This window comes from Canis lupus, chromosome 7 (genome assembly GCF_003254725.2).
Source record: "Canis lupus dingo isolate Sandy chromosome 7, ASM325472v2, whole genome shotgun sequence".
NCBI lineage: Eukaryota > Metazoa > Chordata > Mammalia > Carnivora > Canidae > Canis > Canis lupus.
The window spans coordinates 10766143-10779193 of NC_064249.1; the positions used below are offsets into that span (position 1 = coordinate 10766143).

The 13051-nt window shown below is 48.0% G+C and overlaps 1 protein-coding gene across 4 annotated transcripts in view; it reads left to right on the forward strand.

Annotated features, from left to right (window-relative positions):
• The window catches only part of VASH2 (vasohibin 2), a 38973-nt gene extending 25932 nt beyond the window's left edge, over positions 1-13041 (forward strand). For all 4 annotated transcript variants that reach the window (XM_025429899.3, XM_025429898.3, XM_025429897.3 and 1 more), the window contains one exon: positions 9780-13041. In XM_025429899.3, coding sequence (XP_025285684.1) covers positions 9780-9852 — 73 coding nt within the window. In that variant the 3' untranslated portion in view covers positions 9853-13041. The remainder of the gene's footprint in view (positions 1-9779) is intronic.
• The last annotated feature ends 10 nt before the right edge of the window (positions 13042-13051 follow it).

A 13051-nucleotide genomic window follows, 5' to 3' on the forward strand; every position in this document is an offset into this window, starting at 1 on the left:
AATCAGATGCCACACTAGGTGGTGGTGGTCTGAGAACAGTAGAGGAAGAAAGTGCATTTGAGCCTGGTCTGTGGGATTTGAGCCACTTGTCCGGCATCCCAGGCGAGCGTCCTACAAGCAGCTGAGAATGCAGAGCTGAGTTTGAGGAATAGAGATAATGACATTAGAGCCATCTACTTAGAAGTGACAGTTGGAGCCATAGCTGGCTAAGTCGGTGAGGAAGGAAGGAAGCACTGGCAGGCCCTGAGTAGCCCAGAGGAAGAAGGACCAGAACAGGAGACAGGGAAGGAATAGGCGGAGACGATGGACCAGGAGTGTGAAGGGGCGTCTGCACCTGCAGGAGCCAGCTGTTAAGATCATAGGAGCAAAGGAAGGAGGAAAATAAGGGAGAGTTTAAGGTCATGTAGAAGAGGGTAGAAAAGGCATTACGTGGCGTTTATCCTGCGGGGGAAGGAGGTGCGCCGTGAGGTAGGAGTGAGGAAGAGCGGGTGGGTTTTCCGCGCAGGGTGGAGAAGGGGCTGCATGCAGTCTGAAGGCCCATCTGAGGACAGATGGAAGGATCCTACGCCCTGTTCTCAAAGTTGAGCAAGCACAGAACCCTCAGAGGGCTTGTTAAAACAGACTGCGGGGCCCCTTCCCCCAGTGTTTGTGATTCAGCAGATCTGGATGGGGCTCCAGAACCTGCTCTTCTGGCAAGTTCCCAGGTGATGCAGATGCTGCTGGTCCAGGGACCACTCTTGGAGAGCCACAGTTTGCTCAGTCAGGATACGAGAACTGATTTGGGGGTTGGCTCTAAAAACAGCAGCAGAATGTCAGGGTGCAGGCACCCCAGTCTGCTGAGGGGGGCAGATGAGGCTGAGTGTGATTCCAGGCCTCAGTTCTGCCCGGCCTGCCTGGGCCTCTGGAGACCAAGGTGCTGAGGTGAAGGCTGTGACCCTGGCCTCACTGCCATGGTTGGGCTCCACCGAAGACACTTTGGGAAGGGCCTGTCTGGTCCTTCTAGGGGCCAAGCAGAGAAACTGGTTTTCAGTTCCCGCCAGGCCATGTCCATACCCTAATCTCTGGCTACTTTGTCACAGCCAAGGCAAGCGACCACGCCTGCGCCTGCAGAGGACAGCTCTTAAACTGCCGCAGTTGTAAGTGCAAAGCCACCTTCTAGTGCCAGGTCCCCATGGGCCCTTGCCCCTCCTGTCGGCCCAGAGGCATGAAGTAGGCCTGGGGATGGGGAGAAAGTCAGTAGGGAGAGGGCAGTCATCACCGGAGGGGTCAGGAAGAAAGACCTGCAGGAAGATGGGGGTTCAGTGCCACCCCCCACTTCCCTCCATGCCCCGAAGTTGATCCCAGCCCCAGCAGGCAGGCCCCAGGAGCACAGAGGTGATGACAGCTTGTGGTTCAGTGAAAACATAAACTTCTCCAAAATGGCGAAGAGTAGTTGCAACCAGTTCCGGAACCCCCCAGACCCTTATCCTGTCCCCACAGCCCTTTCTCCTGGGCACAGCACTGGTTCCCAGGAGTCTTCCTCTATCAACTCCCCCTAGTGGGTCAGGGATTTTCTTTTTCACAACGGGGGGAGGGTGGCTTTGGAAGAGTTTAACCATCAAGGGAGCCCAGGTGGCTTTCAGGTTTCTGCAGACCACTTGACATGAGCCAATCCAGGAAGACCATAACCGTCCTTGGTAGTCGAAGCCCCTACCACTTCTTTTCCCAGTTTCGAGGTCAGGAGGGGAATCTAGAGGGCGGGCATCTTGGCTGAAGTTTCAAGTGAACTGAGGTGTTACAAGGTGTCCCTGATTCCTCCTAAACCCCACCTTCTGGGTTGCAGGTCTGGGTAAGGGATTACAGGGACCAGAGGGGCCAGAGAGGCAAGGGTGGAAAGTTAAATGGAGGGCTGCGTGAGGAAGGGGTACAGAAAGGACGGAAGCTCCGAGCCCTCCCTCCCCCTCCAGATCCCAGGTCCCACCATTGCCATAGACTAGAAACCAAGACACCCTGGTTCCTAGAGGTATGTCTGGAGAGGAGCAGCTTCTCAGCTTCTACCCATGGCCTTCACCAAGCAGGCTGTTCTCTAGGTACTCTTGACTTGATGAGGAAACAAGAAAGGGACACATCTGGTTGTGACCCAATAACTCCACTAAAATTCTGGGCATCGTACGGTAGAATGGCCAGGGACTAGGGAGGGTTTGGTGGCCCTGTCACCGTGTTATTTTTCCAGCATTACACAAGACCATCAAATCATTTCTAAATGTGTTGGGTGCCATAATGAAGCTTGGGAGTGGCCCAGAGGGTGGAATATTACCATAACAGGCAAGAGGCCCAGCAGCTGTGGGGTCCCAGCCCCTTTCTGTACCGGGATAATTTTAGTGGCTTTTTATCCCTGTCAACCTCATGCCTACAGCCGGAGCTACTTGTAGCCCTGCATTCCTCTCCATTTTTGCACTTGTCTGAATAATCCTTCTGGAAAGGAGGATCGGTGTCACTGGGTTGACAGAAGAGTCAGCTGGGAGGGAGGGCAAGCAGCAGAGCCTGCCCTAGTGTCAGCCAAGGCAAGGTTTCAAGAGGGAAGCAGGGACTCTCCCACCCTCCGCCCACAGTCCTATGTCATACTCTGCTCCCCTCCCTGAAGCCCCCTCCACACAGAGCAGTCACATTGTTCCGTGTGGTTCTAAAAGAGACAGGGAGACCGAGGTTGAGGTCTACATTGAAAAGACCTGCTGTGAACCTCTACCGGTTGCTTCCCGATGCCGGGCCTGGGTCCCCTTGCAGCTCTTGGCTGAGGGCGGTCGCAGTGCTTCTCCACGGCAGCCAGGAAGGACATCCTCGGGGCACAAGGGTTAGAAATGAAGTAGGGGGGCAAGTTTTTGCTAATAACCATGACCGGTCCCAGAGGGGGTGCCAGGGATGGTAAACCCCCTGCAAAGCTCGTGCTCCCCCATTAAGAACCTTTCCACCTAAAATGCCAACAGTTCCCCTGCTGAGAACCACCGATGCTCCTTGGGGTCCTTTTTGTCTCTGACAGTCCACACCTCTTGGCTTACAGTGTTGGCCTCGATCTGGGAGCGTAGGCTTGAGCAGACAGTGGTTTTCTGGCTGGGCTGCCTGTGTCAGCATGAAAGCCGCTCATGCCACTTGGAGTGACTACGTGGAACATTCTTCGCAAGTGGGGCAAGAGTCCCTAAGGACCCCTGGGAAGTCTTTGTTCTCCCTCCGCTTTTGGACTCCTCTTTCCCCCTTCTTGACCCTCCTCTGCTCTTCTTGGCTATTTATGATTCTCTTCTTTCCTTTTTCTTCCTCTCTGATTCCCAGTCTTGGTCATCTGTCCCTGTGGTGGTTTGTGGCTTTAGGGGCCTTTCCTCACCCTGCTGGAGACCCTCAGGGTCACAGAGGTTACTAAGCCCCATCTTAAGATAAGGTCTCCTTTCACTGCTGGCCCCAAGCTAGACAAAGGAGTTCCTGCTCCATTCTGTCTTGAAGGATTGCAATGATGCCTCCGGGCAATTGCTCCGGAGTGAGGCCAGGAAGTCATGATGAAGTCATAGAGAATCCATTTGATTCCGTGGCCTAATCCCGTGGAAGATATTTTGAATGAGGATCAAGAAGGCATTCCATTCTCCTTTGATCCTAGATGAGAAAATGTCCCCAAAGGTGAAAAGGAGGTAATTTCCTTAGCAAGGAAGTAGAGGGGAAGCAAAAGATAGATAGATAGATGATAGATAGATAGATAGAGATAGAGATAAAAATAAAAAAATAAAAGGAAATAAAAGGATGACTGTGGAAGGAGAGAGAGAGAAGTAAGCCCTCCTGGATGATGGGGAATTTCCTTCTAGAAGCTCAAAGTAGTTTCTTTTTTTTTTTTTTCTTTTTCTTTTTTTTAATATTTTATTTATTCATGAGAGACACACACAGAGAGAAGCAGAGACCCAGGCAGAGAGAAAAGCAGGTCCCATGCGGGGAGCCCGACGTGGGACTTGATCCCGGGATTCCAGGATCACGCCCCGGGCCCAAGGCAGTTGCTCAACCACTGAGCCACCCAGGCATCCCACAAAGTAGTTTCCAACTCAGTTTAGCTTCCCTGGGATTTTTATAGGGTCTGGGATCCCTGGGGATGCTTGTAAAAACCAGGACGGATGGTGAGCCTTATCAGCAAAGACAACATGACCCGAGGGAGCAAGAGCCTCTTGGAGGTCCTAGAGAGGTTCTCAGCAAGGACAGGAAGCTGTGCCCTGGAATCTCCAACAGTGGCCTGTGGCTCTCCGGCTCTGGCCAGAGCCTCCTATCTAGGGAGGTCTTGCCAGAAGGGGCAGGGCCTGGAGAATCTCCTCTGAGCCCATTCTCTTGGGCTGAGGCCTGTCTGCTTACACAGCAACTTCAGCTGTCTTCCTACCCCGCCCTCAACCCCCTACCCCCCACCATCTGGCAACTGCCAGCAGGGTTCCTGCTGTCCTAGGAAGTAGGGAATATGCACAGGGAGCAGGACTGGCTTGGAATGAGGGTGACAAGTGGGAAGAAATCGTCCCTCCTCCTGTGGCCCTCCAGCTGAGGCCTACCGAGACAGGTCCTAAGTCCTAAATCAGTGCCCAGCCTGACCCACTTCCTGCCAGACTAGACAGGAGAGAAGGGTCCAGGGTCTTTGCCTGAACTTGTAAATGCTGGGCCAGGCCCCATGCCTGATTTAATCTGTTCCACACCCTTAGTACTGAGGACCGAGCAGTCAGTGTTAGAGTTGCATCCTTACTGCATATCCCTTTCTAGAACCCCAAGTCCACAAGGAATATAGCTAAACTGGTCCCTGTGGGTGTGCTTGTGTGTGCTGGTGAGTGGGTGAACCCATGGGCAATGCACTGCCCACCCCAAGGGGCCGTGACCTCAGGGGGACAGGAGTAAGAAGCGTGAATAGGCCGGTGGCCCATGCCTCCCAATCAGGCAGCCCTGAACTGGACACAGATGGGCTGCGTCCCCCAAAGTATCTCCTACTCATTCGGGAGAAGCAAGAGTTAAACATCCATCAGAAGAAAGAGGAATGGACTTTGGGTCCAGTTAGAGCAGGAGCTGCTGTTTGTCCTGGTATAACCCCAAGACCTACAAGGTACTTGGCACAAAGTGTTATTTAACAAATTGTTTTGGGTGAGTAAGTAGAAAGCAAGTTGCAGGCGTTTTGTTCTCCCGGCTGCTGCTCAGGCCCCTGATCTCTGCTCCCCAGCAACTGCTTGGGGTGGGGGCAGGAGGTGTGCCAGACGCGGGCCGTAGTCAGAGGTGCAGAAAAGGGATGGGGGGCTGACGGGGAGCCCTGTAGGCTTTCCCTCCACTTTACTGCTTCCTCTCTTAAACCCAGTCTCACACAGACACAGCAGCTGGTATGTTCAGCCCTAGCACGTGCTGTCCCCACTTTGGTCCTCCACATGCTGCCGTGAGCTCTCGGGTTCTGAGGCTCCTTATGGCTTCACTGACACCAACCTAGAACCTAGCCACGCTCCTCCTGGGCACGGAGGCTGCCTCGGGGTGTCTGCGAGACTCGAGGTGCCACGTGGCACACCTAGGAGAGAGTTTGCTCTCCCCAGACCGTCAAGGTTTAGGAAGCAGTGGCGAATACTACTAGTTTTTTATATATGTACATTTGGGTCAAGTCGATGAATCACAAGCCTTATAAAATGGAGACAAACTGCAACACTCAGAGACCCCTGTCTCCCCCCAGCTGCCTAGAACCAAAGATCACATTGAAAATCTAGAGTGTGAGGCCTCTGGCTGGCTCACTTGGTACAGCATGGGACTCTTGATCTAGGGTCGTGAGTTCAAGTCCCACGTGGGGAGTTGAGATTACTTAAAAAAAAAAAAGCCACAAATCCAGAGGGTGAATTTCCACCATGTGGCATAAGGATGGAAAACAAGGTTTCCCTGCTACAGAATATCTTCTCTATGGAGCCACCATCCTGTCTTCCTCAACCTACCTCCCCTCTGCTGTAGTTGGCTCTAGGAATGTAGGCCTGAGGTTGGGGTTAAGGGGACACCTGGGACCAGGCCATCAAGCCGTCACCCTAAGTCACCCTGGATATGTTTACACGACAACAGACGAGGCTGGGATTATTCATTTGTGTGTGGAGAGAAGTGCCCCCTCCTTCCATCCACAGAGTCCCCTTCAAGTCCCCGACCCTGCTGCCCCTAAAACAGAAGGTGGGCTGAGGATAGGAACATCCTTCAATAGGAAGATCCTCTGTGATCTTCCCTTTGTTCTGGACTGGGGAGGGGTTCAGAGAAATATATTGTTCAGTCTAAAGTAATAACCGTGATCCGATGAGAGGTTCTGGGCAAGTGCAGATCCAGCTGAATCATCATCCCGGTGCTTGTGTCTCTTAAAAATAAATCCTTTTGCAGAATTCTAATTATAGCCAGGGGAGCACTTGGAAGAGGTCTCTCCACACAGCATGCTCACCCAGCTCTGGCCCTGAGACAAGCTGGCCGGGAGGGAACAGGATTTCTGGCTGGGGTCCACCGGCAGGTGGCAGGATGTGATAATCCCCTTCTGCCCTTCACCAGGCCAGGAAATTGTAGCCAGTATCGCGGTGAGAGAAAAGGGTTTCCTCTTTCAGGCAGTTCACTGGGGCTCTCAGTTGAACTCCTTTTCTGCCAGTATTAACCTTTCGTTCTTCCCTTGGTTCTGGATACCTAGGAGGAGCAGAGAGAGGGGGCTACCAAGGAAGGGGACAATCTAGTCCCTCTCCTTCGGAAGCCCTCAAGCTTTCTGTTGTTCCGGGTCCACATTTAGCTTTTCAAAGAGGCAGCTTCCCTGAGTGGCTTTCAGAGGTTAGGTAAAGCCCCTCCTGTACAGACCAAAAAAAAAAAAATTTTTTTTTCTTCCTACTTGTTAGTGCTTGGAATGTCATGGGGGGTGACTTGAATTCCTGCCTTAGTGCTTTGCTTAAAATAGCCCATGATAAGGGTAACATAATGAGCCCCCTATCAGCCATTTACATGCTAGTGAGAACTTGACCCAAGTTTATTGAGAAGTACAGGCTGTTCAACAGTAGGGCTTCGTAGCTGAATTTGACTTGATCTCTGTGCTCAATTTGTCCAGTCCCTGAGGCAGGCCTAAGGATTATGAAGCTGCAGGATTCTTTAGCAGATGTGCCCGAGAAAATGCCCTAGCATATAGGGGGCAAGGAGTAATGCATTGTGAGGGAAGAAGTCAGAAAATGCTTCATGGGAGAAGTGGTGTTTGGGTTGGACCTTGAAGGGATGACAAGACATGCAGGGAGCCCAATGCGGGACTCGATCCCAGGACCCCAGGATCACTCCCTGAGACGAAGGTAGATGCTCACCTGCTGAGCCACCTGGGCGTCCCCAAATGTGACTTATATCTGGTTAGGGAAAGTATGCTCGTGTAGTTCTACAACCAGGAAAGGGAGTGTGGAGATTATATTTTAATTGCTCTAGGAAATGACCCCCACGTAATCCTTTTGTAAAGCGACGAATGCACAGGGATACTTCAAGCTCATCCTGTGGCGAATGATTTTTTTTTTTTTTTTGATTGCTGGATTTTCTGAAATTGGGGCATGTTGAGGAGGGCAGAAGTAGATTTGCCTTTCTAACCACACTGGCCTCAGGGTGATGCTCACTTTAGGGGGTCTGCCTGAAGGAGAAAATCCCATATTAGCTGTTTGAAAGGATGACCCGCCTCAGGCAAGCAAACAAAACAGAGACTCTGTTGCAGGCTCTTTGAGAAAGTGAACCAGGTACAAGTGGACTGTGAACCAGACTGGTCTGCAAGAGCCCTGGTTCTCTGGGTGTCAGTGGCCTGAGGGCTGAGGGCTGAGGGCAGAGAGGCACATTTAAGTTTGAACCCTCAGGTGAAAGTGCTGCTCCCTTCAGCTGTCAACTCAGGAATGGTCCTCAAAGGGGCCCCCGTAGGCTCGGTTTATAGGGAATGGCCGATCTCTAGGGTATATATGGCTGGAGGACACCATCGCCCTGAAGGGCAGAGGCCTTGAGCTCTTTGGTACAGTGAGCAGGGGTCTACATGCAAGGAAGCGCTGGGACTTCTGTCCACTGTCACCCGTATTTGTCGGCACCGTCTGTGTACCTGGGGCACCATGGGCACCGGGCACAGGACTCCTGACCAGTAAAGCAGGGCATGTGGTCACGCTGAGAAACCAGGCTCGGGCAGCACAGAGGCAAGGCCGTCCACAGGCTCCTTGGTAATGCCAGCTAGCAAGTCGGGGAGGGTTTCTTGACCACTTTGAATAATCAGGTCCAGAGGGGATGTTCACAGGCTGTTGAGAGAAAGGGAGGGAGGGGTGAAGAGGAAGGGGGAGGAGACGGAGGTGGGTAGAGAGAGAGAGAGAGAGAGAATGAGCATTTGTAGGGTGCTAGAACTTGTTGCCAAAATTTGAGCCTCATGTCCTTATGCAGCCCCCTCTTGACGTTTGCAAGCCGTTGATTTGTTAACCCCAAAGGAGTTGGAGCATGTTCGTACCAGGGGAAGACTGTTAGGAAACCCTTCAAAGGAGAAACCAAGAAACTTTTAAACAGTTCTATTTTCATCTTGGTCTCTTTTCTTCAAACGCTGAAAACGAGGATCACGTGTGGCCTAAGAATATCTTCAGTCATAAATAAATAAATAAAAATAATAATAAATAAATAAATAAATAAATAAATAAATAAATAAATAAATAAATAAAGTTTAAAAAGAATATCTTCAGTCTTCCGGTAACAATGGCTACCTGTGAAACTTTTGAATTAGAACTCTCTAGTGATACTGAACACGCTAAGCTGGTTCATAAGCTCGGTTCCCTCTCATCAGAGAAGGTAGGAGGTTCACTAAGTGATGGAAAAACTGAGAGAAGCTGGAAGCATGCTTGGGCGGAATTTTGTAGCGGGAAGTCATTGAGGAAAATGTCTTCAATGAAGACAGGGGATGTGCTTACAGATTTTCTTTTTCCAGCTTGAAGTGCTGTCTGACATGACTTCACATAAATGCTTATTAGTACTTTAGAAAATGTATTCAGGAAGGAGAAGTGATCTGCCATGGGATGATTTACCCCACTGACAGGCTTTTTCAGATGGATTGTAAAGGATTTACCCCAATTTTACGCATTGAGGCCTGAAAGAAGTGACTTTTTTTTTTTTTTAAGATTTTTATTTATTTAATTTGAGGGAGAAAGAGTGAGAGACAAATTTGAGGGAGTTTGAGTGGAGAGAGGAGCCGAGAGAGGGACAGACACCTGGCTGGGCAGGGAGCCCTACATGGGGCTCCATCCCAGGACCCTGGGATCAGGACCTGAGCGAAGGCAGATGCTTCACCCACTGAGCCACCCACGGGCCCCTGGAAGAGTAACCCTCTATCGAAGATAGGCGAGCATCTCTCCGTGGGAAACTGCTGCCTGAGAGGTCCTGTAGTTGCTGGGCTTCCCCCCAGGGCACGAGCACCAGGAGGCCAAGGTTTCAAGGAGACTGTGGCTGAGGTGTTTGTTCTGTTGTACTGCGTGTAATTTTTTTAGACCCTTGCAAGGTTTTCCAGAAGTTAGTGTGACCAAATTCAGCTTCGAGTTGGACAAACTCATTTGGCAACCTGTCAGGCCTTTTGAACCCTACGTTGGAAGCCCATGAAAATGTTCCCAAAATCTCATCAAAGTGGCCTTGAGGACACGGAGGGGGAGCTGGGGACCGGGGCTGGCGGGGTGGGGTGGGAGCCGGGCAAGCCTCGGAAGGGTTAGGAGAACCAAGTCGAGCCTCCTGAATCAAATACTGAGTCATCTTTCTCTCTCTCCCCACCTTCCTTTGACCCTTAGGCCTGCACTGCCTGAGAAGAAGGTGACTGACCTCGGCACGCTGAACGAGGTGGGCTACCAAATCCGGATCTAGGCAAGCCATATCAGCCAGCAAGAGGGCTTCCGTGGTGCTTCTCTCTGCACTTTACCGCAGCATCTTCAGGAGGAACTGCAACTATTTATTGAGAACCTGTGAATTTTATTTTTAAGGATTCCCTTGGACGTGGAATCTGAGTGGGTGGTGACAATGAACTCTGAAGAAATTCACGAAGGGGCAACCCGGAAAGGCTGAAGTTAAGAAACCCCATGGGGGTTGGACTGCAGATAGAAAGGGTAATTCGTAACTGTGTTTTTTCTATCTTCCCATTTACCTACTTTTGTTTACTTGCTTTTGAACACGATGCCTCACCAGTAGTAAATGTGGCCGAAACCCTCCCTCCCACTCCAGGTACAGTAAGGTAACTCAGCCAGTAGTCATGTCTTTTTCAGCAATAACAGAGGCAGAGATCGGTGGGATTTCTTTTTTTTCTAAGCAGTCAAATATTACCTCAGCATCTTGACATCAGATATGCAAACTTAATGGAGTTTTGGGTTTTTGTTTTATATTCTATTTGTATTGTTTCCCCAGTATTTCCAAATGGGGACCTCCACAAAGTTTGGAATTTTTCCTTGGTGCACACCGAATAGGATTTAAGGTATTATATTAAGTGTTTTACTAAAAAAGCACTGCAATTCTTCTGGCAATACGGGAAACTATTTTCAGGACCTTGGAGTTACTTCTTTCTTAATGTTTCTTAAAGCATTCACTGACAAGGGTTTCTGTTCTTTCAAAACACAACAGAAAGCACGTGCAGAAGGCAGTCTATGTTCTGTCATTAATATTTAAACTTTGCAAACTCCAGCAAAAAAAAAAAGGGGGGGGAAAAAAAGCACAAGGGGTCATGGCAGTGTTACACAAATTTAGCAGTATTGCAATTACCTCCAACAATCACGCACTCAGAGAGGCAGAGGCCAGGAGTGAATCAGTGGGAGTCTTGAGAGCCGGGTAACCTTTCTGTTCTCGTTCCATCTGATTCCTAACCTCTGAGTCAGGCCTTGTTCTGAAGGCCTCGCTGTTGTCAGAGAGGTGCTCTGATGTCTTATATTAAGACCAAATGTGGCAGGATGTGGTCACTTTCCAGTCCCTTGCTTTTAGGTACCACTTCATGACATTTAGGAACTGGTATAGGAAAATGCAATGAGATGCAGAACCTTTTCTTAAATGGAAGTCTTCAAGTACAGTGTTAGGCTGGAGAGCGGGATTTAGTCCGTGAAGTACAGCGTGAGAATCTGTGTAACTTCTGACTGCAGACCACACAGAGTGACTCCAGCCGCCAAGTCTGTACGTTATCAACATCAAGAGTATGCTTCTGTTTCATCTGTTTCAGCTCGGCGACCATGCCCGCTCGTGAGACTACCATGCATACTTAAGTGGGGTCTGCTGGTCAACGGAAGTGTTATTTTCAGTTGTCAGTGCTCCCTCTCAGTCAAAGAAATGACTGAAGGTGATTTTAGAAAGGGGAATAGAAAAATAAGAATCTGCTTATTGAGATTCTCTACCAGTAAAACCACTGGAGGGGACTTTGTCCTTTGGCCACATGCACATGAGCTCACTTTACGCTGCAACTCAACGGTATTAGTGTTTCCATTAATATTATCATTTTCTTGAAAAAGAAGGAAGTTTAGTGTTCTTTACATGAAAAGGACCAAATAAGTGTACATGTCAATTAGGTTAAAATACAGAAGTTAAAAATTCTGAACTTAATCACTGTTTTTAACAATATTATCAGAGTTTAAGATGAAGCATCTTTGTGTATCTTCATAAGGCAAACTCATTTAAATATTTGAATTAATCAACTCATTCTCAAAATAATACTGACTTAGCTCTATGAAAAACAAGCTATATGTATCTTTTTTTTTTAATTTTTATTTATGATAGTCACACACAGAGAGAGAGAGAGGCAGAGACACAGGCAGAGGGAGAAGCAGGCTCCATGCACCGGGAGCCCGACGTGGGATTCGATCCCGGGTCTCCAGGATCGCGCCCTGGGCCAACGGCAGGAGCCAAACCGCTGCGCCACCCAGGGATCCCCAAGCTATATGTATCTTATGTGTATCAATCTGAAACTTTATTATCTCCAATAAGTATACAACTTCTACACTGCAATCAATTCTAAGAGCTTGGAATAGGATTTTCCAAGTATTAGTTAAGTACTGTCCCATCCAAAATACAGAATGTCAGTAGTTGCATAGCCTCGTTTCCCACAAAAAAAGCGTTAAAGAATAGGAACACGAACTATTCTAATATTCTGATGTATAAGCCTTAAAACTACCAGCTGGTTTGGTGATTCAATTAGTAATCTGATTTTTTTCCACTCACTTCTTAATTTTAAGATTTATTCCCCCAAAGCAAGGGTTAGTCACAGAAACATGAAAATTAATTTAAAATCCTCTTAGTTTTCATTCTGTTTTTATTAGCTATGGAATTATGCTAATTTCTAAAAGATTTGAGAAAGGCACCAAACTCTTAAATTCTAGTGCAGGAATTCAATTAAAATGATATTAAGGCAAAAAATAAAAAATAAAACAAAAAGCCATGACATAACCCCCCAAATGATTTTAAAACTGGCTGTTATTCAAAAGAAAAAATTAAACTATGATTTGAATCTAGTTTTTAAAATTCTTAATGCAAGAGAAATTTTATGCTTAAGCCATTATGGGGTTATATGCAAAGTTTAAATCAGATGACAGAAATCTTGATTTTAGACTCCATGTTGTGCTGTTTTGAGTACACTTTATTTCAGAAAGTGATATTTAGTATTTTTAGTATTTTCTATACACTTTGAAATCATGAGCATTTCACTTTTTCTAAGTCAATTATTTCATAAGGATTTTATTAATAGATATTGGTAAATAGAACTTTGGAAATCTTAATTCCGTATTCTTACTATACCTGAGGCTTTTGTAAGCTATAGTTTTATGTACAACCTTGTACAGTTTTTTTGACACACAATTCAGAATCTTGTTTATTCTCTTGGACTTTGTTCTGGCCAATACATTTTTTTTTAAATCTTTAAGGAAAACTGTGATTGTTTTAGTGGGTATTTTTCTAAGTAAAGGAAAACTTGTATAATGGTATTTTAGAGAATGCCAGATAAGTGCATGTTTCAAGTTAATGTTTTTCTCATCACTTGTATGTTTATACACAGCATGGAACTTTAATAAAACCACCCTGGAAACTTAAGGATTGTTTT